At 41.7% G+C, this 26,315-nt stretch overlaps 3 protein-coding genes across 5 annotated transcripts in view; 1 reads left to right on the top strand and 2 right to left on the bottom strand.

Annotated features, from left to right (window-relative positions):
* LOC109424709 (sphingolipid delta(4)-desaturase DES1) overlaps window positions 1-26,315 on the bottom strand; it is a 429,300-nt gene that overhangs the window by 69,647 nt on the left and 333,338 nt on the right. The gene's annotated exons all lie outside the window — the stretch shown is intronic.
* LOC109424710 (glucose dehydrogenase [FAD, quinone]-like) lies at window positions 4,819-6,683 on the top strand. Its single transcript, XM_062859603.1, has one exon. It carries the CDS (start codon window positions 4,951-4,953, stop codon window positions 6,664-6,666), a length of 1,716 nt encoding a protein of 571 aa, XP_062715587.1. The 5' UTR covers window positions 4,819-4,950; the 3' UTR covers window positions 6,667-6,683.
* Window positions 14,628-16,605, bottom strand: LOC134291622 (ubiquitin carboxyl-terminal hydrolase-like). Of its 2 annotated transcripts, none has more exons than XM_062859604.1 (4): window positions 16,483-16,605; window positions 16,245-16,414; window positions 15,691-15,831; window positions 14,628-15,443 (listed from the first exon to the last, which is right to left on the bottom strand). In XM_062859604.1, exons 2-4 carry the CDS (start codon window positions 16,278-16,280, stop codon window positions 14,934-14,936), a joined length of 687 nt encoding a protein of 228 aa, XP_062715588.1. In that variant the 5' UTR covers window positions 16,281-16,414; window positions 16,483-16,605; the 3' UTR covers window positions 14,628-14,933. The 2 variants fall into 2 exon arrangements, with proteins under 2 accessions (XP_062715588.1, XP_062715589.1); XM_062859605.1 differs by having other exon boundaries at window positions 16,479-16,494.

A 26,315-nucleotide genomic window follows, 5' to 3' on the forward strand; every position in this document is an offset into this window, starting at 1 on the left:
GACGTCATTCTCGATTGGCTCCGATCAAAAGTGACAGTCCGTCAGACTCTAACTAGACTGACTCTAGGTGCAGTGCGCTGTGTGCGTTCAATTATGTACTATCATATACGTCACTTCCGACGTATGTTGTAAACTATCGTAGAAGTAAAACACGTCTGTTCGGTTTGAACGTTGGAAACTGAATGAAAAGATTTATTATTTACCCTAACAAACAAACTTCAGTTGCTAAGGTCGTCATGGATTACTTGATGCTAACACTCCTCCCTAATCCGTGATTCCGATGATCCTCCTCATGTTAGTGACTCCGGATTGTACGAGAGGCTTGGTGAATCCATCTGCTGCTTGATCCTTGGTGTTAACGTAATTGATCGCCACTGATCCGCTGTCTATAGCATCATGAACAAAATGATAGCGTATGTCCACGTGCTTTGTTCTTGGGTTGTAGCTTCCATTTTTGGCTATGGAGATGGCAGATTGATTGTCACAGAAAATCTTGATTTGCGTTTCTCCGAAGATTTGCTTCAGCATATTTCTCCACCAGAGCGCCTCTTGGATCGTCCGTGATAACGCCATATATTCTGCCTCACAAGATGACAATGCTACCGTCGGCTGTCTCTTGACATTCCACGAAATTGCTCCGCCTTGAAACATGAAAACGTATCCCGTAGTCGATCGCCGAGAGTCCACATCTCCTCCCCAATCTGCGTCGGTATAGCCAATGATTTCTCCGTTGCCTCGCTTGTTGAATAAAAGCCGGTTGTTGATCGTCCCTTTCAAATAGCGAAAAATTCTTTTGACGGCCTCCCAATGCTTCCGGCCTGGATTGCTGCTAAATTGGCTAAATGCATTGACCGCAAACGATATATCAGGACGCGTTGCTTGTGCTATGTACTGTAGACACCCGACAGCCTCTTTATATGGAACCTTCTTCATTTCTTCGATTTCATCCTGTGATTTCGGAGTCATGGATTTGTCCAAACGCTCGCTTGATTCGAATGGTGTTGAAACAGGATGACAATCCGCCAGGTTGAATCTGTCCAGCACGTCCTCAATATACTTTCGTTGGTCTATTGATAATTCTCCTCGTTCTTTATTCCGGCTGATTTGAAGTCCTAGGCAATACTTTGCTTGGCCTAAATCCTTCATCCGGAATCGGTTGCACAGAAATGTCTTCAATCGTTTCCTCATTTTGGCATCGTTGGTAAAAATTAGGAAATCGTCCACATAAATGGTAATAAACAGCATTCTCCTCCCATTGATCAGGTAATACAAGCAAGGGTTCGTTCTTGATTGTTGCAATCCAAATTCTCGTAACGTCTTATCAAGCTGCTGATTCCATATCCTACTTGATTGCTTAAGGCCGTAAAGCGACCTCTGAAGCCGGCATACCTTCGTCGGATCTGTTACAAATCCCTCCGGCTGCTGCATGTGGATTACTTCATCTTCAAGCTTTCCTTGCAAAAATGCTGTGACGGCATCCATTTGATCAATCTCCAAATCGAATTTCACTGCCAATGTCATCAAATATCTCAAAGTCGAGTACCTCACGACCGGGGCGTAAACTTCGTCATAATCGATGCCGGGTCTCTGTGAACATCCTTTGACCACTAATCGTGCCTTGTAGCAGTCAACTTCTCCGTTCGGTCCACGCTTTATTTTGAAAACCCATTTATTCTTGATGGCTTTGGCTCCGACGGGCAGGTCTTCCAACCTCCACGTTTCATTGGTCCCCAGTGCATTGATCTCCGCCTGCATCGCCTCAAGCCACAGTTGTCGATCTGGTCTGCTCAACGCCTCTTCGTAGCTGACTGGATCGCTCATCGTCTCGATGTTGCTCATTTTGAAACCGCCGTTCGTTACGCTTGCCTTCGTCTGTGGGTTTTGGGATACACATTGGCCAGTATACGTACTATAAGTAATAAAATCAGTGTACTTGCCTGGGTGGCGGCGCTCCCGACCGCTGCGCCTAAACTCATGCTCTACAGAAGCTGGTCTAACTGATTGCGGTGGGAGCGCAATTTCATCATTGGCATCTTCAAAATCGTTTCCAGAACTGCTGCTGGTATCACTGGCTGCTTCATCCTGTCCTGCGTTGGATCTTTCATCATCACCTGCAGTCGATTCAAGTTCAATCTGTTCTACTTCTGGCGTCGCAGTAGCTCTCGGTTCATCCATCGCTTCCGAAAATTCGATTTCTAAAAATTCCACTGTTTCAACTGCGTTGACTACTTCTCCATCACATTGACCTTCGTTGATGATCTTCACATCTCTGCTAATAATGATCTCACCAGTTGTCGCGTTGTATAATCTGTAGCCTTTCACGTCATCTGCGTAGCCCACAAATACACATTTGGTCGACTTCGGATCTAACTTCAACCTTCTCTGCTTCGGAACATGTACCATGGCAACAGAACCGAATATCTTCAGGTGTCCTACGTAGGGTTTCTTCCCCGTCCATGCTTCTTCTGGAGTCTTGCCTTGCAGGGTTCGCGTCGGACAGCGATTAATCAAATACACCGCGGTGTTCACCGCTTCCGCCCAAAATTTCTTCTGCATCTTGGCGTCATTTAACATGCTTCGGATTTTCTCCAGGATTGTTCTGTTCATCCGTTCCGCTATCCCATTCTGTTCTGGAGTATACGGACAAGATTTCTGATGTCTGATTCCATCCTTCCTCAGACTTGCACTAAACCGTCCGTTGATGAATTCTCGGCCGTTGTCGCTCCTCAAAACTTTCAGTTTAAGTCCAGTTTGACGTTCAGCCATTGCCTTGAAATCTTCATAAGCTTCATATACTTGATCTTTGCTCCGCAGGGTATACACGAACACTTTCCTCGTAGCATCATCGATAAAAGTCACGAAATAACGGCTACCCGCCAATGATGACACCTCGAATGGTCCGCATACATCCGTATGTACGAGCTCCAATGGTTTGCTTGCTCTGGATACACTGTTCGGAAACGCATCTCTGGAATGTTTGCCTTGACAACACGCAATACAGTTCAAATTCTCCGTGTGCTTCAGTTCGAAACCGTTGGCCATCTGCTTCAATTGCTTCATACTCTGCACATTCAAATGTCCAAGCCTTCTATGCCATACCTCCAGCTCACTTGACAAAAACGTATGCTCTGCTTGACGATTGAGCCGATATAATCCTCCGTCAGCCGTGCCCGATGCAAAAACTTCTCCATTTTCATCCAGCACCATACATCCGCTTGCTGTGAACGTCACCGTAAAGCCTTTGCTGCATATCTTGCTGACTGACAACAAATTTGCTGCCAAATCCGGGACTTCTAGGACATCTTGAATATCCACAGGACCTTCAACGCAGTTTAGCTTGACGACACCTTTGACTTTGGCCATCATACTCGCTTTGTTCGCCGTACCAACTTGACATGAAATCTCCTGTTTGCCACGTAGGTTCCATCCAGGCCTTGCCATGTGCGTGGTGGCACCAGAGTCGAAGTACCATTCTCCTTGGTCCACGTCACCCACTGCCAGTACTGCACACATTGCACGTCCTTTGTTGCTCTTCTGGGTTGCTTTCTCCGGGCAATTCGCTGCATAATGTCCTACCTTTTGACAATTATAGCACGATCGGTCCTTCTTGCTTCTGTTCGAATCGTTCTTACGCCGCTGGGGTTGATTTCCTCGCTCCGCGCCACTGTAGAATGCTTCTTCATCTCTCACGCTCCGTGGTCCATGCTTCACCTTCACGTCTTGAAGGATTTTCGCTTTCACTGCGTCCGCCTTCAAAGCTTGCCCAGACGCTTCCAAACCCATCACCATCGGGGCGTAGTATTTAGGTAATCCCATTAACAACAGCGAAGCCAGCCACTCATCAGCAACAGGGAAATTGATTTCGGCAAGTTTGTGGCTTGTACAGAAGAGAGCATCCACGTAGGCTTCCGTACTGTCGTAATTCTCCAAACGTATCGACGTTAACTGCTGCAACAAACCAATCCTTCGATAAATTCCATCATCTTGAAATGCAGACTTCAACTTGTTCCAGGCTTCTTGCGCGTCCTTCGCATCCATGACCAGGCTGTAGTTAGTCTTTTCGAGACTTAAACAAATTGTTGATAACGCCCGCATCTGGATATCCTCATCGACGACTTGACCTTCCTTCGGCATTACTGCGCACCAGGAGCCTTCGCGTATTAACGTCATTTTCATGGCGAACGCCCATGACACGTAATTCTCCCGGCCTTTTAGCTTTTCGATCGCTAGAGATACTCCGCTGCCGCCAGTCGCACGAACCACTCTTGGATCCAAAGTACCTCCTGTTCTTGATCCAGACGGAACTGCACCGGAACCAGCATCTCCAGATCCTCTGCTGTTAGCGCCGGAAAACATCTTCACTAGTAATTAGTTCTTCTGATCTTCGAATTTTCGTTATGGCCGATGCGCTGGGCCCATAACCTATCGTAGAAGTAAAACACGTCTGTTCGGTTTGAACGTTGGAAACTGAATGAAAAGATTTATTATTTACCCTAACAAACAAACTTCAGTTGCTAAGGTCGTCATGGATTACTTGATGCTAACATAAACAACCCAAAATTAGCAAAAAAAAAAATTCTTAAAAAAGTTTTTTTGATTTCCAACCGAAATCATAATAAATCAGTAACAAATTTTGAAAACGACGTATAATCAATGGTGTAGCATTGATTATACGTCGTTTTCAAAATTTGTTACTGAAATAAATAGATTCCTACGTCAAAGGCAACACATTAGATGAACTTTTTTGTGTGAAACACGAAGTTCACGAACTCTCGGTGGGTCAGTGTTCATTACAACCGTCACGCAGTCGTAACTGTTGTGCGAAAATCTAAACCAAAACAAAGACGCGAACAGTATCATTCCTTATCACTGCGCGCGGTGCGCGATCGTTGCGCGTAGTCTTCAGTAACAACAGAGCGTGATCGGTCGTTCATCTTTTCAAAAGGAATAATGCTATTCCTCAAACTATCGGTCTGGTGCACCTACGTCCTGTATCTTCTGGGCACCGCCCTGGTGTGGCTGATTCTGAACGGATCCTACCAGTGCTACGAGTGGTACCATTCCGGTCGGTTTCCCTCCAAGTCGAGCTATGAATATATTATTGTGGGAACCGGTACGGCGGGGTCGATTATTGCCGGTGGTATTCCGGCGTCGGAAGATGTACTGGGGCTGGAGGCCGGATCCATGCGGTCCGGTTTGATGGACGTTCCGCTGCTGCAGCCGCTGCTCCAGGGGACGCGGTACGATTGGGGATACCGAACGGAAGTGCAGGACGGTGCTTGCGAGGGATTGAACGAGAGGCGCAGTTATTGGCCGATGGGAAAGGTTTTTGGCGGGACGTATATGTTCAACAATATGGTGCATTACCGAGCGGAGAGGAAGGATTTTCGGGAGTGGTTTGGTGGGGAGCAGGTACTGGACGAGTTTATGGAAGGTTTTGAAGATGTGGATGGCGTTGGAGAATTGAGTTTTAGCACAGAGCTGAGCGAAGCATTTATCCAAGCTGCCGGAGAAGCGGGCCTGGAAAAGGAGTTGTTCTATAGGCCAAATGTGAGCGTTAGTGGCGGTAGGCGTTGGACATCGAGCCATAAGTATGCTGATCAAATCAACGAAGGCCACGAAATGATTTTTAATGCAGTGGTTACTAAGATCATCTTCGAGGGTAAGAGAGCCACAGGACTTGTTTTCAGCAAAGCAGGCAAACACGTGCAAGTGAAGGCCACAAAAGGAATCATTTTGGCTGCTGGAACAGTTGGAAGTGCGAAGATACTTTTACAAAGTGGTGTAGGACCCAAAGAGCATCTCGATGAGATCGGAATAAAGCAAATCGCAGAATTAAAAGTTGGAGAGAACCTGCAGGATCACATTACTACAGGAATGGATTTGGTGCTTCTTTCTAAGCGACTTCCATTCCGAGTGTGGGATCTACTGAATCCCGTGAACATTGGAAGATACTTATTCGACAGTGGCCGTAATTCGTCCATAGCTTTCGGAGGCTGCGAAGGTCTGGGATTCGTCAACTTAGGTTCAAACTTCACTCACAATCTTGGGTTCATGGTTCTCCCGGTTGGAATAACGTTCGATGCTGGCTACCACCTTCGGAACGTGATTAATCTCCGCGAAGATGTATGGAACCGCTATTTCCAACCATTGGTGGATCAAGGCGCACAATCAGTCACCATCTTGCCGATCCTTTTACATCCCGAAAGCAGAGGCACCGTAAAGCTACGAGATTCCAATCCACATTCCAGCCCCCTAATTCAACCGAACTATCTCCGCGAGCAGAAAGACATCCAAACCCTTATCACCGGTCTAAAAATACTCCAGCAAATGACGAATCAACCCTCCATGAGGGCTCTCGGAGCAGAACTAAACCCGAAACCTTTCCCAGGTTGTGAGCAACACCCCTTCGGAAGCGATTCCTACTGGGAGTGCTACATCAGAGCTCTAACGCTAACCATCTACCACCCCGTGGGAACCTGTCGTATGGGACCCGAAGACGATCCCGATGCAGTCGTGTCCAACCGGGACTTTCGAGTACATCAGCTGGACGGGTTGTACGTGGTGGATGGATCTATAATGCCAAATTTGCCCAGTGGCAATCCCAACTCGGTCATCATTGCGCTGGCCAAGCACTTTCTAAGAGTAAACTTTTCAGTACAATAAATGCTAGTCTGATAGGATGTTTTAGGCGTCTTGCTTATTCCGTGGGGTCACATTTCTTGTATTGTAGGCACCAAACTTTGCGCAGTATCTAATATTGCGCATTTGGGTGATAACCACTCCTTTATAGCCATTTTTTCTACAGAAATAGGAGTAATGATCAAACAGATTGAATAACTCTGTAAGCCATGATTAGGTATCTGATTTTTGAAATGTTTTATGATATTGTGAGTCAAATAATCAAGGATTGCCTTGGTGGTTTCGACGTTTAGTCAGTTTACTTGGTTTACGCTGTTTAGTGAATCCCCTAAATATTTTTCACACATGCTCACACTGTCCCCACTCGCAAAACAGTCCCATATGAATAGGGCACTGCACTGTTTTGATTTTGTATGGGGTTTTGACCTTTTTTGGCCTTGTTGCTTACAACATTTCTGTAAGAGTGAAAGAGAAGGAGAGAATTTCATGCAGTGCCCTATCGGAAACCCAGCATAGATGGGACTGTCGTGCGAGTTTCGGCAGCAGAATTCTTGGCAGAATGACTAGCCCAACTAACATTTTCAGCACTATAAGCATCAGTCATTTGCTTTCTGTTGTGTAACCATCGAATAAAAGCAGTCAACGCTGAATAAAAGGGAAGCTAGTCAAATATAAATCATAAGCTAATACACGACTGCTAAACAAGCACCATACAGCTACCAAACTCGGTTTTCAGAAATCCGTTGCTTGTCACTGGGGTTGCCTTTACTCCACTCTATTCCAACTCCGGGAGATTTTCCGGAAGATGTGAAAACTTGAGCAAATCGAATAGGAGTCCCCACTATCAAAACAGCTGCTACTATAGAGTACAATTCGTTATACTGACAAATCCCCAAACCAGCAGCGCTTTAAAGGCCGTTTTGCGATTTCATAACAGCTAGAAGCTGTAATAAAGAAACAGTTGGTTTACCAACACGACTTGTTTGATGTAAACATTTTGTCAAACTTAAGCGGGATATATGGCTACTACACAAATTCTTTACAGCTATCCATCTCTGTGCTGTGAAATTATTTGGGTTGCTTTTATCGCACTTTAATTCAATGCCTGGAAGATGTGCAAATCGAATAAGAGTCCCAGCCAATACAACAGCTGCTTTTACACAGTACGTTTTGTAATGTTGCCAAACACAAAACAGCAGCGCTTTAAAGAACACTCTTTCAGCTAGAAGCTGTGACGAAGAACCTGTTGGCGCAACCACACAGCTTGTTCAATGTAAACATTATTGCGTTTGACGGACGTTTCACAAGCTTTTGCAGCAAGATGAAGTTGGGTAAGGTTTCTTGTGGCACAATTACGAAGCCTTGCCTGAAGTAAAACAAAACGGGCTATTTTCTATGCTATTTTTATATAGCAGTGTGGCAGCGAGGACACCATCGGGACCAGTGGATACGGAGATCAGGAGTTCGATTCTAAATAGCGGCAAGTAATTTAATTATTAAATTTTAAAAGCGATGATTCTTGTTCCACATGTATTGCGTCACGGTATCCATAACCTAATTATATTTAATCGATTAATTTGGGGATGCCGTATAACTATTATTTAACAACTGTGAAAAGGCTGAAAAAGCGCCTTCTCAAGATGTTATTCAGTTAGTGGTTACATAGGAGCCGAGAAAAGAGCTTTGATGAAACCCACTGAGAGGGTTCTCAGAACATAGCATCACAGAGAAACAGACGTCACACTTTCATTGCTTCCCATCGATCACCTTTTTAACGGTTGATTCAAATATTCAGTAGTAGGTCGATCTACCACTCGCGGCGCTGGTATCGTTTTTGCTCCTGTTTGACGTTTGCTCACTACCGCCATCTAGTGGCGGCCCGGCCAAACACAGTACGTTTAGCATTGGGCGATTACGTTTTTGTGAAGATGTTTTTTAATGAAATTTGTTCTAAGTGTTACGTCTGTTTCTCTGTGATAGCATTAAGAGCACTGAGTGAATTATAAACATCAATAAAGATGAGTTAGTTTAATGATAACTACCAACTTACACGGTTCACTTGTGCGTCAGGAAAGAACGTCTTTTAACGTCTTTACACGGTTATAACAGCATAGAAGCTGCTCGCACAGCATATGCATGTGGATTAAGTTCGCCAGATTCATTGGTATAGGGCTTGCATAGAAGTTTCCGTCCATATGTACAACACAGTAACTCAGCATCAAGCCGTATTGAGGACGCTTTGTTGACGTTTACATTCACAATAAATGTTAGTTGGGATGTTATCACGTTTTAAAAAATATTTTCTAGTGTAACTCAAAATGATTTGCAGTAAGTTATATAACTATAGTAATATTGGCTAATAACCAGAATCATAGTAAAACATTGATTCTGACATGAAAACCTTATTTTGTTCTGATGGTTTCTCATAAGAAAATGCTTAAAATCCATGTTATTGACTAATTTGACAATATTTTTCAATTTGTTCTTTATGAAGTACTTTTTATCAGGTTTACAAACAGGATGAACTTTATTCTAACGGATTATGAAGTTGTTTGGACAAAATTCATCATAAAAGTAGTAAAACGGAGGGGTGCTTATCTTGCATGTTTCATTAGATTTCATTCGCCATTCACATCTCTCCAGAAGTTTCTTCAGAGATTCTTCAAGAAGATTTCAGTGATGCCTCCACTAACTCTTTAGGCTAGCTAATTCTTTATGCATTCCTACCGGAGTTTCTTCAGGGATTAGTCCAGGAGCATTTGCGTTTTTATATATTGAGTTTTATACTTTCAAACTAGTTCTTCTAGGATAAGATTTGGTGTGTCTAGTTTAGCTGTTGATGCTAATAAGAGGGCGAGCCTTTGCTCGCGAAGCTATTTATTCATAGTCATGAAAAGAGTGTGTGTTCGAACTTAACAATAGGTTATACAATAAATATACATTGGAATCTGCAAGTGCAGTCGATCATTTTAAGGGTGATATACACCACACTTCAAATGTTCTACAGGATTCTGTCAAAGATTACTCTAAAATCCCAATCGAGGATTTCTCCAGAAGTTATTTCAGAGATTCATCCAGAAGGATTTAGGGATGTCTCTAAGAGTTTCATCATGTTTTTTTTTCAGTAGATTTCCTCAGAAATCCTGTTCAGAGTTCTGTCAGGGATTGCTTCACGAGTTCTATCGGATATTCTTTCAGGAATTTTCATGGATGCCTCCTGGAGATCTATCAGTGATTCCTCCAGAGGATTCTTAAGGGATTGTAAATAGGCCCTTCAGAGATGAGTCTACGAGTTCATTCAGGAATTCCTTCTGAAGTTCCTTTAGGGACTTCTAAACGATTTTCTTTAGGAATTAGTCCCGGAGTTCCTTCAGAGATTCCTCCAGGTAGTGGCGTTGCGAAACCTTACTTTTTACCTGTGCAACTTGCAATTGCAGGAACGTTATGATCAAAATCGAAATAGAAATGAGTGAAAGTAGCTATTCTCGTCATTTTCTATTTATTACAAGCAAATTTGTTAAAAAAAATCAAGAATTTATACTTGGTGCACAAGTAGGTTTGAGTTTAGGAAATTGCCACTGCCTCCAGGAGTTACTACAGGAATTCCGCTTGAATTCAACTCAGGAATTTCTCATGGCGTTTCTTCAGGGATCTACCGAGGAGTTTCTTCAGGGATCGCTTCAGGATCTCCCAGGAGTTCCGACAAGGGTTCCTACACACACCAAAATTTTTGAAATGCTTCCAGCACGCCAAAAATCAGCAAAAGAAATTGCTGAATTTCAGCACAACTTTGCTGATCAACTGTCAAAATTGCTGGATGGTTCAGCAAGTTGAAAAATAATTGCTGATATTCAGTAATTTGTATTGCTGAATGCAATCAGCACGCCAAAAATCAGCAAAGTTTGCTGATTACCTGCAAAAATGTTTTGCAATGCAGGAATACCTATCGGGATCTCTCCCGGACTTCCTTCAGGGATTACCCCTTCAGATTTGTCTGCAGTAGTCCCTTCATGAATTTCCCTGGAGTTCTTTCGAAAATATCTTCTGGAGTTCTTTCTGGGATCTCTCCTAGAATTTATTCAATGATCTCTCCTGAAGTTCCTCCGGTGTTTCCTCTTGGAATACCTTCGGGATGCCTCAAGAAGATTTTCCAGGGATTCTTTCAGGAGTTCTTTTATGGATTCCTCGCGAAACTGGAAGCATTTCCTCATTTTTTAGGTATTTGATTTTTTATTTATAAAATAACGAAGCAATATTTTCAAAATCGGTTTTCGTGCGCATGTAGAGTATGGATCAAGGTATCTCCTGATTTTTTTCCTGGTGGAAAAAGTTTCCCATTTTAGCAAAAACCATTTTTTTATGTGAAATTTTGTTTAAAAATGGTTTCTTAAAAAACGAAAAACATTTTCCACCAGGAAAAAAATCAGGAGATACCTTGACCCATACTCTACATGTGCATGAAAACCGATTTTGAAAATATTGCTTCGTTATTTTATAGAAAATCAAAAACCAAAAAGTGAGGAAATGGATCCAGATTCGCCTTAACGCAGGAGTTCATTCGAGGAATCCTGCAGCATAATAGTTCTTTCGGGGATTTCTCAAGAAGTTTCATCGTTGACCTCTCCAGGAGTTCCTCAAAAAGATCTGCGCAGTGGTTCGAGAAGGATTGATGGATGCCTCTAGGTGTTTCAGCAGGGGTTCATTCAGAAGTTCTCTCAGCTATTCCAACGTTAGTTCCCTCAGGAATTCATCGAGAAGTTTTTTTTTTATTAGTGAATTTTATTCTTATTCTTCACATCTTACACAAGTTCCTTCAGAGATTTTTCCAAGAGGATTAAGGAATACGCCATCTGGAGATGCATCGGGAATTCTTCCAGAAGTTCCTTCAAACGAAAATACCAGGATTTCCTTCTGAAGTTTCTTCAGAAGTTCGTACAAGGATTATTCCAGGAGTTTAATCAGACATTCCAGTTTAAGGGAATTTTGTAGATGTTTTATAGGTTGCTGCTGAATTCCTTCAGTTTTAGGAGTTCTTTCATGGATCTCCCGAGGATTTCCTCCGGAGATTCTTACAGGAGGATCTAAGGAAACACAGAAGCTCCTTTGAGGATTCTTACAGAAGTTCATTCAGGGATTAGTCCAGGAGTGCCTTCTAAGATTCCTCCAGGAGTTTCCTAGGGGATTCCTAGAGAAGTTCCTTTAAGGATTCTTCCAGGACCTAAGTGCATAGTCTCCGGCATACCAATGTTCAATTAATGATTTTTAATGAACTCAATATACATATGTACAGATGGATATATTATTAGTAAAATTGCGAAAAAATCCACAGCTCAGGTGACACCATATCCATCTGTACATCCTACACTACCCGTCATAAGTACGGACTCACAAAAAGTATTGCAACAATATTGCATCACCCTGACTCACCTCGATATCCCCAAAACCGGAGGACTTACAAAGATACTGTCTTCAGGAAAGTTATTCAGAAGACCAAAAGCAACAACTTTTCTGCAGGCGGCATTTTTGTAGGTTCATTAAAATCCTTCCAGGAGTTATTCCAGGTATTCCTACAGGACTCTTGAAACCAGGAGTTCTTTCGAAGAATTTTCCAGGAGGATTCACAGATGTCTCCATGAATTACATCAGTGATTTCTCCAAACACTTCTTCAAATTTTTTACAGGATTTCCTCCAGGCAGTCTTCTAGGAGTTTCTTTAAGCATATCTCCCGGATTTCCTTGCAGGATCTCAAATAGAGCTCCTCTTTGATATCTTTAATTGAATCCTCCAGGATTTCCCTCTGGAATTCCTCCAGGAATACTTTCGGAAATTCCTCATGAAAAGCTTTCGGGGATTTATCCTGGAAATCCTTCTAGGATTCCTCCTAGAAATCTTCCCTAATAGAAAAATATGATACAACGTGCTTAACAACCCTTTCGGGTTATCATCTTGATTATAAACAGGATGATACAATCATTCACCTAATCGCCAGTATATAATACATTTTTATTAGGGTTTTCCTCTGCCTGGAAAAAAATTCGCTGGAAATCTTTCAAGGACTCCTCCTAGAATTCCTTCGAAGATTCCTCCTGGATTTTCTTCGGAAATTCTCCCTGTAATTCTCTTGGAGATACCTTCTGGAATTCCTTCGGGGATTCTTCGTGGAAATTTTTCGGGGATTCCCCCTGGAATTCCTTCGAGGATTCCTCCTGGAATTCCTTTGCGGATTCCTCCTGGAATTTGTTCCAGGATTCCTACTGGAATTCTTTCGGGGTTACCTTCTGGAATTCCTACAGGGATTTCTCCTGGAATTCTTTCTAGGATTTCTTCCTGGAATTCCTGCGGGAATGTCTCATGAATATCTTTTGATAATTACTCCTTGTAATCTTTCAATTTGTTCCTCGAATTCCTTTGGAAAATGCCACACGAGTTCCTTTGGGATTCCTGTTGGAATTCTTTCTTGGATTCCTGCTAGAATTTCTTTTCTTTTTTTTTCCGAGAAACGAATCAGCCAAGAGCTGAAAGTCTCTTTAATAAAGACAAACCAATCAATCAATTTCTTTTTTTTTTTGGGATTCCTGCTGGACTTTTTTCCGGGAATTCCTCCTAGGTTTCCTTCGATGATTCCTCCTGGATTACCTGTTGGAATTCCTCTAAAATTCCATTCAGGGATTTCTTCAGAATTTTCTGTAGGGATCTCTCAAAGAGAGATCCTTGAACCACCAGGGATCCCAGCAGAAGTTTCTTCAGGGTTTCGTACAACAGTTCTTGCAAGGATTAGTCCAGGAGTTTCTTCTTCAGGGATTTCTTCACGAGTTTTTACAGAGATTTCTCCTGCAAGAATTTCTTCGGAGAGTTTTCCTGGAATCCTGAGAGGAATTCCCACACAGAATACTGAGAGACATTACAGCAGAATTTTTAAAAGAATTATTCTAGAATCCTGATATCCTAGAATCCAGAATTCAGAGTATGATTACCGTAATTTTGGCAAGATTTGTTGTTGAAAAAAAAAAACGTGGGAAGTATTTCAATAAGGATGTGGAATCTTCAGGAGGAATTCTGAGAGAGATTCCTCCTGGAACGTAAGATGGATTGTCCCGAAATTCTGAGACAGTGAGAGACTCTTACAAAACTATGAGGGGTATTCCTCCAGCTTTCTAAGAGATATTCTCTCAGAATCCTGAGAGGGCTTCTCCCAGAATTCTAGTAATTATCTAGAACATTGAGATGGAATCCCTAGAATTCTGAGAAGGTTCACCCTTAGAATAGTGAGCGAGGTTCTCCCAGAATCTTAAGAGGTTTCCTCATTCTAGCAGAATCCTGAGAGGGGTTTTCCAAGAAAGTTGAGAGATTATCCCAGACATGTGAGAGAGATTACCACATAATTTTGTACGGGATTCCTGCATAATGGTGAGCGATGAGAGGGATTGATCTAGATTCCTGAGAGTCTATCTCCCAGAATCCTAAGAGAGATTGCTTCAGAATCTACAAAACCGCCATGCAGTCAAATGCGATAGTTATCGCAGTTAGTTTTTTTTTTCTTTCCATCGCGTGGTGCCTGGCGCTAATAATATTGATCGTATGTTTTACATTCACTCAGATTCAAGCACTGGGGTGGATAAAAATGTTTCGACGTAGATTTAACAGAGCAAATGGTGTAATATCAAGTAAGAAATGTCTTGGTCTCCACAAAGTTGTCTAACAGCTTGCCTGAAAAACCTTTTGAAGTTTCGAATCACGTGCTGCGTATGCCTACCCTAATAAAAATGTATTATATACTGGCGATTAGGTGAATGATTGTATCATCCTGTTTATAATCAAGATGATAACCCGAAAGGGTTGTTAAGCACGTTGTATCATATTTTTCTATTAGGGTAATCAGAACTTTTTGACTAGACACAAAAAATTCCGCTTATTCTATAACAGTACTTCTAAATTTCCGTGCATTTTGCAATTTGGATGTTCTCTACAATGAAATACATACTCCTCTCGTTTGCATACAAGTACATATCAAAATTTATTTCTTGTTAGTGCACAATGTTCACACCAAAAAAGCGGGGTTTCACCCCTGTAAAACGTTGACTTACACAAAAGCAACAAATATTCCTAGAGAAGTTAGTTTTGCCAGATTCCTATGCTATAAGTCCGGCATTCATTTCAATAAAGCAATTACCTTTTTCCTCTAATTCTTGCAGTCTCTTGGAGATCCTTTTCGATTGATGGCCACGTTGCGGTACAAGCTAAGCAAGCGTTGCATGCAGACTTCTTCTTCTTCTCGAATGCTTAAATGAGCCTACTGCGTCGGAACCAGTCCCATCATGGTAAAACGGACTTCCTTCGGGTCGCGTGCAATGTACTGCTGGCAAACGGCAATCGCGTCATACAGCAGCTTCTCCGGGCTGGTTTCCCCATGCTGAATGGGGAAGCTCTTCCGCCCGTCCAGCTCGTACAGCTTCCCTTCGTGATGAACGAACGCAATGAAGTGATGGTAAACCTTCTCGTTTATGTCCGGCGCGGCCGTTTGGCCCTCGTTGGCAATGACCTCGTGCGTCTCGGTAAACGTAGCATCGTTCTCCAGCAGCTTGCCACGTTCCTCGGGGGTTTTATCCTTGGCGGCATCCCAGTACTTCTTGATCACACTGCCCTCCTCCAGTTCGATGTCCGGATTGTTCAGCACGGCGTGCACCAGGGCAATCGTTCCGCAGGCATTGTGCACGTACTGGCGCATGTAGAACAAACTTTTCGGGTGCTCGATGTTCTTGGCTTTCAGTTCGGCATCCTCCTTGGCACGGTATTCCTCGTACTGCAATTAGGAGCAATGCCCAATTTTCAACATATTTGATTAGATTATTCGGCATTATGGACCAAAAATAAAAATATCGCAATGAATCATCTCATAACTAACCAGTACTTTCCATGCAAGAAATGAGAGCATGAACAACGAACGAGCATTACTCCGTCCGCTGTAAAATTCAACGATTCAGTTGATTTTTTGTCGCAATAGTTCAACTTCATGGTCCACAGTGATATGGATAGAAAAGAAAACTTACCGCATCCGAGCATGGAAAAAGAAAAATCAACGATTTGAGCGGCTGCGGAACGAAAGCCAGCAGCTCCTCATCGGTACCATATATATCGACGACATTCCAGAGTGGGGAAACGCCCAGTTGTCCGAGGTATTTGTTCAGAACCTTCCGAAAAGATAGGATGTGGTTAGGGATATTTATTATTAAGGGTGTGAACCATTTCGCTTGTTCGTTTAACTTTTAGTTAAAATTTGACACTTGGATAGTTATTTGCCATCAAAAAGTTAAAAAATAACCACGACGGTGGCCCATTTGAAATTTGACAGAGTAGTTATTTGGAACAAAATACAGTACGTAGCCAAATCATTGCGAACAAAAAATAACTATCGAACTGTCAAGACTAACCCTGCTCGCGAGTAGGGTTATTTTCAAAATAACTATCGAAGTGTCAAATTTTAACTAAAAGTTAAACGAACAAGCGAAATGGTTCACACCCTAAGCACAATATCATGCATTATTGATGGATGCCATGAAGCGTCGGCCGTCGAATAATAACAAAAGACCTTGGGGTTACTCACCTCCGGATTCGATTCCAATGGCAGCCAAGTGGTCATTGTTGGATACGATGACGATGATGGATTCGCGGCTTTGAGATCAAAAATCAAGTCCTCCGTATTGTTCAACCTCAGCACTGTACTGAATTATGTCGATGCACCGACAATGTAATCTAATTTCTCCAGTAGGTAATCTAATTTAGCAAAATGGATGAGTAATAACTGCAAGGAAAACTATCGCTGAACGCAATGTATTACCAACCGGCCGGCGCTTTACTGCACAGAAAAAGATGCTTATCACTCCCACAACTTGCACAAAGCCGGCAAAACAACAAAAAGTGCTCTGACGGACGGGCGCCCCAGCGACTGACAGGAATAAAAGCTCGGCCGCGCGCGGAAGCTTTTTGATTGGGCGATTTTTCTGAAATATTTTAATCGACTTTTGAAAAAGCCTACCATCTAGGGGAGTGCCCGCTTAACCGAGGGAGGCATGAAATATCGTAAATTTTGAACAAGCGGTTGGATGTTTAAGACCGGTGCTTGGGGCAAGACACTGTGCTGGAGAGTGCATTTTCCTTCACAGAGTTGCTCAGAATTTCTCCGGATTGCTCCCGTTTCTACATGGGTGTTGCCTGATTTATCGCAAAATCAAAACAATATTGCTCGATATCTCGCTTTTCTTGCAGTTGTAGGGGTGTTTTTCAACAAATTTAGTCGATCATTGGTGAAAAGAGTTACTCAGAATTTCTCAGAGTTACTCTCATTTGCACAGTGTCTTGCCCCTACATGCTAAGATCAGTTTACCTTTTTTCCAAAAAGTGCACAACCGCAAATATGGGTAAATGATACTCAAATACAGGTAAACAGAACTCAAATATGGGTAATGTGGACACAAATGTGAGTAATTGTAGCCTAAATATGGGTTAATATTACCTATAAATGCGGTTGTGCACTTTTCCAAGATATGAGTTTTATTTACCCATATTTGCGTAAAGTTTACGCAAATTTGAATAAAATTTACCCATATTTTAGAAAAATAGGTAAACTGATCTTAGCGTGTAGGTTAGCCAGTATAGGTACAGCCTGCCGTTGTCCAGCGCTACCAAGTTCCACCCCATTATCCGAACAAAGTTGCGAGTCGAAGTATGACGGACTGAAAACATTTATTCGACAAGTGAAAAGCACATTGTGCAGGAACATATTGAGTTGTCCAAAAAATGTCTCACGAAACCCTCGACGAAACCTAATGCAAGCCTATCCATATACGGGAGAACAAAAGATGTTTCCGTACAAACCACTACCACACAGGAATTTGGATTGGCTGCGCGAACCGTACAGTGGCGCCATCTACAAGTGTTTAAAGAAAAAGTGGAAAAATGTAAACAAAATAGTTGCATGAAAGACCCGATTTTGTTCACTGTTTTTCCAACTGTTTTTAAATAAAGTGCGTTGAGTTTTTTATTGATGTCGATAGTGTCACGAGTGGAGATTTTATTTTTGTTAAGATTTACGGCATTTGTACACACGATTTATTACAGTGACCAGCGAAAGAACACTGCCTGCTTATCCACATCAAGAATCATACTTTTTTCGGAGCAAATTTTCAAGTTGAACGGTAAGTTTAACAACAAAAAATCGATTAGAAGCATCGTAGGAGAAGCTCAATCAAATGTTAATAGATAAATTACTCCAAATAAACAATTTGTGAGCGAATTTTCAGAGTACCAAAATGGATGAATGCTACAAGAAGCTACCGTGCGTGAAGTGCATTGTACCTTCCTGCTCTCAGCACCGTGAAGCTGGTATATCGTTCCACAAATTCCCGAACGAGCAACGTGATAGAAAAAGGTACCAGAAATGGGTAAAACTTTTGAAGCTAAAATATGCGCCTACCCAGTACTCCGTGGTCTGCAGTCGTCACTTCCAGATAACTGACTTCCATTCTCTGTGTGGTGTTTCTGTCTTGACAGTTCTACTAATAATGATCTTTCTAAATACACCGCCTACTCAGCGGTCTGCTAAACTACCACATCTCCTTTTCTTCAACGAAAGATGTTGATTTTGTGACTGATTTCTTCTAGCAGTGGTTGTATGTCAAACACCGAGAACGAAATGCAGGAGTTCCCTTGTCAGGTGAGCTCCTCATCCCAATTTCCGCCGGACTCAACAGATCGCATCTGTTACCGATTCGGCGGCATTGTAGTGTCAATGACTTGCGCAGGCCTCCAGTTGCTAATTTTACTGTATTAGCTGGCTTTTGCTGAGCCCTTCCAACCGATCAGGGCGCGCGTCTTCGTACAAACTTGGATGTCTTGGTAAGGAATTCCTCTTTGTCCTCTAAGGGAGTTAGGACGTGAAGTATATGGCGTTCCATCAAAAAGCGATTGGTGTTAAAGGGCACTAACGACGGTTGACACTCAGCAGCACTTAGTAATGAGCTTTTCAAGGATACTTTAACGCGACGTTTGTTAAAGTTCGTAGCATGGCTACATCGTACATACCTGTACATACTTCCATTTGAACTTGGAAAAGGGTCGTGAATTGGATGACCATTTGTAAGTTTTGGCGCAGTGCGTTTTACGTTTGTTTTTTGTCGTTATCGTCCTTACCTTCCTGCTACCCCGCCTGCCACTACCGGGGGACATAGCCAATACGTTGACTCCGTTAGAGCAACATTAACGGCGGCTACTATTCGAGCAACCTGCGCAGCGCTACCATTTTGACTTGACCACCCTTTTCCACACCGGTAGCAATCAAATTAGTCACTCTGATTCGTATCGGGAGGGCTGTCATATTCCCATAGAATTTTTAGCAGCGCAACTGTCCCGCTACTATATTTGGTCACCCACCCATAGCGCTACTATTTTGCGAGCGCATCCAGCAGCGACCGGTAAAGTTTGCTGCAATGATGGAGGGCTGCCAAACGGGGTATAGAAGCGCACCGTTAAAGGTAGAAGCAACGAAATTAACACCACTCATCGTCGGCGCCGTGGTTACAGAGTCTCCCGAAGTGCTGTTTCGATTAGGTTCCGCATTGAGTGCTGCTGTTCCGACCATTTCGGCTTCTGCGGCAGTCCTAACTCTGATGGTACGCTGCACTAGACCGACGTCATTTGGTTCGCGTGCAATTTTCCTATCTTCTCCAGTTTCAACGTCACGTTCAACGTCCTTTGCTGACATTTTGACTGTGTTTCAAACCCGGCAGATGGAATTTATTACAACCACCGGACCCGACAGATTGTATCTGCCGCTACGGTTGCTCCCTCCTAGGCGAGCATTACTTCGCTGGACCCAACGGATCGAATCCGTCGCTTCAGCAGCCCCCTTCGAAAGGCGAGCTTTTTTTTCAACCACCGGACCCGACAGTTCGAAACTGCCGCTTCGGTTGCTCCCTCATAGGTGAGCATTTTCTCGCTGGACCCAACGGATCGAATCCGTCGCTTCAGCAGCTCCCTTCGAAAGGCGAGCTTTTTTTCCAACTACCGGACCCGACAGTTCGAAACTGTCGCTTCGGTTGCTTCCCTCACAGGTAAGCATTCTTTTTGCTGGACCCGATGGATCGAATCCATCGCTTCAGCATCCAGCTCCCTTCGAAAGGCAAGCTTCTGCCGGACCCGACAGATCGTATCTGTCGCTACGGCAGCCCCCTTTTGAGGTGAGCTTGTTTTTTTACTTGCACCGGCCAGATTTCCATCCGCCGGTGGAGCATTTTATTCCTCTTTTGTCTGACCCGAGCAGATATTATCCGTCGGGATCAGACTGTGCATATTTACCATCGACAATTCAAATTAAATCCCAATTAGCTTCAATTTTCTGCGCTGGGTTCTTGTTCCTCGTCGCCAATGTGGTGTTTCTGTCTTGACAGTTCTACTAATAATGATCTTTCTAAATACACCGCCTACTCAGCGGTCTGCTAAACTACCACACATTGTATAAATTATCTTTGGTAACTGATAATAATCTCCCACTTTTATTGACAGAATCTTCAGAGCAAACAAAACTAGTTCTGAAAAGTGATGCGATTCCACTTCCCGTAGAGGAAAATAAGGAGAACTATGATCCTCAACGTAACACCAAGCTCGAACAAGCACAAGCTCGTGCTGATCGAGCTGCAGCAAGAGCCGCTAAGAAGCAACAGCATGATTCTCCCATCGAAACCGATACTGAAAATCTCACTGTTTTAACTGAAGAACAACAAGTCTCTTATGAGGAAGCAGCTGTCCAAGTTGATACAACCGATCTGGATACTTTGTGGGCTAAAAAAGAAAGAAAAGTTCTACAGTTCAGAACACAAGAGCAGTTGACTGCTTGGACTGGACTGAAGAATTTCAAAATGCTGGAAGTAATCGTACAAGCCCTCGAAATGACACCATCTGCTGCCGTTTTTCACACTTGGGATATAAGCATTACGCATCTGACCATACTCGTCTTTGTAAAACTCAAGACGAACTTGACGTTTCGATGTATTTCCAGTATGTTCGATATAGCCCCAAAAACCGCGTCGAAATATTTCAATGCGTTTGTTCCAAGTCTTGCTGAAGTAATGAGAGTAGCAGTGCCATGGCCTGCCAAGGACATGATTTCCAAGGGTTTACCGTATCATTTCCGTCAGTATCCCACCGTGCGAGCCGTGCTAGACTGTACTGAGATACCTATTCAACGATCAAATTGTCTACACTGTCGAATTTTGACATATTCACACTACAAAGGCCGTGAAACTGCAAAATATTTGGTTTCTGTAACTCCAGGGGGATGTTTCAATTACGTAAGTCCCGGATATGTTGGCAAGGCTTAAGATAAGTTCATATTTAACGCTTGCAACATCATAACGCTATTCGACGAGAACGACGCTGTCATGGTGGATAAAAGATTTTCTATTTCGAATGAACTTCTACAACATAACTTGAAATTGATTAGGCCGCCAACACTATTCGATGGACAGCTCAGTAGAGACGAGGCTACATCGAATGTTTCAATTGCAGGAGCACGAGTCCACGTAGAGCGAAGCATTCAACGAATGAAACAGTTCAAAATATTAACCGACAGAGTGGATCCAACGCTTCTATATTTATTGGACGATGTGGTTATAATATTGGCTGGTGTAGTCAATCTCTCTGCACCGATACTTGCTGATAATCGTTTTGAATAAACGCTCGTTTTGAAGATTAACAGATTTTAGGTTTTATTCTTTGCTTATTCCGAATACAACATGGGTAGAAAAATGTTAAAATAAATTTCCCGGAGTACCGGTACTAGTTGAGAAACAAAAACACTATCATAGTTGACATTGATTATAAGGCAATCTCCATCATGTGCGTTATAAATAACCAGATCAGCTTTTTGGTCTTGGTAAGACACATTCCCAACTGAATTTGACCGTAATATGAGTGTTTCTTTCGTAGTTCATAGTTATTGTTACTTCTATCGATCCATTTAAGGTTCTGGAGAGTTTCCACTAATGGTTTATCCTTGCCAGATAGTGGACATTTTATCTCTATCAGTTTACAGTCATCGATAGAAATAGCATCTGGTGAACATCCTAGGAATGGAGCTGATGGTGGTATTACAAGACCCATTTTGATTATCCTTTTTCCGTGGTTCTTTTTCTTGTAACACTGAAGTGCGATTCCTTCCATCTCCTTCCCATACATCAGAGGTGGCAGTCGCTTTTCCAATGGGTGAATAATGGGAGAAAGTTTTCTAGACCAGTCTCGATCTCCAACGTCGTTTACATAGTAAGTGAACAAATCGTAACACTCACTTGCAGTTATGCGAATCCTTCTCTCACGGCGCCATATTTCATTCGATTGGTTGTGAGTCTGTGCGCAAATTCTCAAGCTTTCTTCTGCAGATACACATACTCGGGACTGATAGAATAAATACAGACTGGAATCGATCAACGGGCCGTGATAATATTTCCACTTCAACGTTAAATTCGGTTTGGCAATAAACGGTTTCAAATAGGATTGCGCCAGCTGGACTTCATCAGGATCACCCTCAAGTTCACGTTTCGAAATGTTTGTCTGTTGTGTAGGGTTCCATTCAGGAAGCACGGGTTGCAACAATGATTCACACGATGTACATGGCAAATTGCTCAAAGATGGAATGTCATCCTTTGACAGCCTTAGGACATTCCGACCATCCAAAGATTTTGCCAACGCAGAATCGGGTAGTTCTGAAGATCAATATAAATGTTAATATTTACATGAAATAGTTGAGACACAATATATTGCACCTGTGACGAAAAGATTAAGAATAGAAGAACAAATTTCATCTGAAAGTTCCGGTGATACGCTTTTACGTTGGTTGCACAGTTCCGATAGGGTAACGGGCTCGTATAAATTTTCGGACTGTATTTTAGCAACTTTTCCCCATTGTTGACGTACATCTGTACTCGACAGTATTTCCAGATCTTTATTCCTAGAAATTATCAGAAAATATGTACATACAGCATGTAATGACTAATAAAGCACTAACTTACCGGTGTATATACAGAAGGCATGCAAACTGATGTTTGCAGCGATAGTTTCCTGCAGGGCAAGTACACCGCATCCCCATGTTTTAAGCTCACTGGATGTAATCATGCGAACCTCCCTTGGTGGTTCGGAGGGATTTGAGCCACGAAGACAGCTACAAAATATATGCACGGATGAACCTTCCACTTTCGTAACTCCGGCTACCATTACATGACCGTTTTTGAAGACTTCATTTCCCTCCTTCCAGTTTCGTTTGCTGCCATCAGCAAAGTCGAACAAATCGACGATGTCGATCTCTACACGAACTGTTTGCAGGAAAGTATTCTGAAATCAAGGAAAATAGCTGTTCAGTGAATATAATCAACTTTCCTTTAGTAAACATTGATGAAACACTGACCGCTTGCTGGTCCATAATGTGATCTACTGCAACAACTTCGGCAACAACTAAGCTGAAGTACCTGAAAAATACAAATAACGGTAACAATTAACATTTTCTCCTCTTTCACGATAAAAATCAGGCTTAAAGCTTTTACGCAAGAATTTTATACAGTACTATTATTAAAGTTTTAATTCATAACTTTCATGACCAAAACGATGGTTTCTGCCACATACATCACTATTTGAGAGGAAACTTTTGCTTACTGTAAACCACCCCCAACTAACAATCACTCATTTAACAGGCACCATTATGACGAATTAGTTCAGCATAATGTTGAATAACATTTGAACTATTTTCACGTACAACCTATGTTCGGGTTTTGTTCACACAAATTTGGAGAAGTTATAAAGCATCATGTTGTGTACCAACTTAATTTTTTGTTGTTCAAAGCGTTTTACAATGTTATTAAGCATTGGCAAAAATGACTGAAAATAAATAAAAATCAAAAATTTTGAACTCTCACGAGAGTAATTATTTGCTCACATGTTGAGAACACCGATTATGAAATAAGAATTACATATAAAATTACCTAAATCCGGATTAGAACTCGAGACCTGTCGATTGCCAGCCGCATGTCTTCCTATCTGCGCCATCCTAGAGATGGTGAGATGCAACACCCAGTGCAAAACATAATCTTCCCATGACTCAATAACGATCATTCCTGAACATGTGTTCAGCAGTGGTGAATTAGCACAGCACGTGGTAATCAACTGAACAACGCCTCATACTTCAACGGCTGTTCAGCCCAAAACACGTGTTTTCCATTCTGATTTCGCTGTCAGTATTTTTGTCGCACGGTGAGAAAACTTGTATCCAATGCTGCCAAAAAGTGTTGGTACTTATTGAAGATATTGTTTCCAGACGTACTAATTGCGAAATGAAAATCTTTTTATTTTAATTATTAAATATCGATCTTTAAAAATGTATGGCAATATGTGGTTCGGTATGGTCTTGGTCATGGACATGGTGCATTCACAGCATCTGTTCGGGTAATCTACTCATGCTCAGTCGAAGATCCGTTGAGCATTTTTTTATTTATGCTTTTGTCATGGAATCTTGATATTATGTTCAATAAATAGTGCATAAGGATGTTTATGGATACTTCAAATGTGTCGATTTATGAATGCTGTTTGGTTATCTAGGTGACTGTGGGAACAATAAGGCAATCCATGACGACTTTTCGCGATGGGGGTGACAGCCAAAAATGTAAACACTGTGTGAGTACAACTTAACAAAGTTTCGTCAAGTGTCGTCGGTGCTTAACAAATTCCTTTGTGTTCAACTGTCACCCCGATCATCGAATGTCAAAAATACATGGTAAACAAAAAATATCAGCTGATCGCATCTGTCTCATGGATTGCCTTATATTCAGTAAACACGACAGCACTGAAATGTCAAATGCATCGATCCAAGCGTCTCGTACAATCGAACTGCTGCGGAAGATAAAAAATATAATAATCAAGGTACAAGATATCTTGTTACAGACTAATAATAATAAATAAATGCCTCGTTTTTAAGTTGATTACGCCTCTTGGCACTCAATGTTATTCTGTTTTATTTTACGTGATTCGTTTAAAATATTGGTTCTTTAATAACTTGGTTGTCTAAACAGTTTTAGCCATGATTTATCCCATAATCCGAACAAAGTTCCGAGTCAAACTATGACGGGCGTTTATTTGACAAGTGAAAAGCACATTGTTCAGGAGCATATGTTTATCGATACATCAGCTTAATAAGATGCAGACAAATGTTTTGTTAAACTCTTTTGTTAAGGAATCAATGCTAGTCGAATTAATTTCTTATTAAACTTTTGAAAAGTGTTTCAATTTATCATTGTTGATACCGATGAGGAAAGTCGAACATTGACTATTTTCTCAATTGAAAAATCATTTAAACAGTAATGTTTACAGCATAATTTTAGTTCAGCTGACATAACCATTTTTAAGCAATAGTTCAGCAAGCTTGCTTGTTTGTGACTTGCAATTGTTAGTTGGGCCGTCAACACAAATTTTTATATTCTTTTCAAAATTTGTATATTTGCGATTGAAACTAATTTATGGAAGCAAAAAACTGATCAGTTTGATGGCAAAATTCAAAAAACTGTCAATTCGAAAATTGGAATAAAAATCACTTATTTTTGTTTACACTTTTCCACTTTTTCTCGAACTGTCAAATGACAGGGGCAGTCGCCTATTGATACATCAGCTTACCCGGATAAAAACTAACCATAGGGTGTTTGGTGAAAATCATTCCTGCACCATACAGTGTACCAGCTACAATAACGTATATTGTAATGAAATGGTTCGCCTAAACCTTTGCACATTGTAGCTACTATACATTTACATTCAAATTTTATGTAACAATATATTATACTGTTTTTCTTACGTTTGAACCATTCACTTTTCCGAAACTTTTTTTTCCGTGCATTTTTAATTAGTTATTCAGTTATAGATTTTTTCCGTGCTTTGTTTTGTTGATGTTTGTGACTTTTTTGATGCAAAGGAAAGAAAAAAAGTGTATAAAGTTGAAACATCAATTTAAAGTCAATAAAATGTTTAAATAAGTAGTAAACCAGATGTCTTAACAACTGCAGATCCAAGAGATATGGCGGGCTAGGTATGTAGAGTGCGATGAGAGGAATACGATTGACGAACTTTATCTTTAACATATGGACTGACTGAACACTGAAAGAACTTCTAATATACAGTAGACGTTCGGTCGGTGCAAACGGTTTAACTGCAATGCTTTTTAACTGCAAGTCCGGTAAGTGCAACAAATTTGCAGTTATCGCACCGCCAAATGTCAGAATGGTGCGCCATGTTAGCGAAAATGAAATTCATTTTACGTCAGTTGATGGTTAGTTGACACTGTCAAGCGTTGCAGTTATCGGATTTTCGTTCGCTAAGTGAAACGTAAACATGTTGCAGTTATCGAACGTCTACTGTAGGTTCATCTGTGGGTTCGCTTTTTAATTTAACTTATACTTGAATCGAACTTGACAGTTTTCTTATGAGTTGTTATGTATTTCCCCGTGTATTATCGTCGCACCACCAAATCGAAGTCGTCGCTAGAAGCACATGCGAAGTAGAAGCTGCGAAGTAAATTTGAATCTATTTTTTCTGTTGCGCATCATTAAGCTAATTAAGAGCAACAATATGCACTAATCCAAATTGAGTTGCG

Source organism: Aedes albopictus, chromosome 3 (assembly GCF_035046485.1).
Source record: "Aedes albopictus strain Foshan chromosome 3, AalbF5, whole genome shotgun sequence".
Lineage (NCBI taxonomy): Eukaryota > Metazoa > Arthropoda > Insecta > Diptera > Culicidae > Aedes > Aedes albopictus.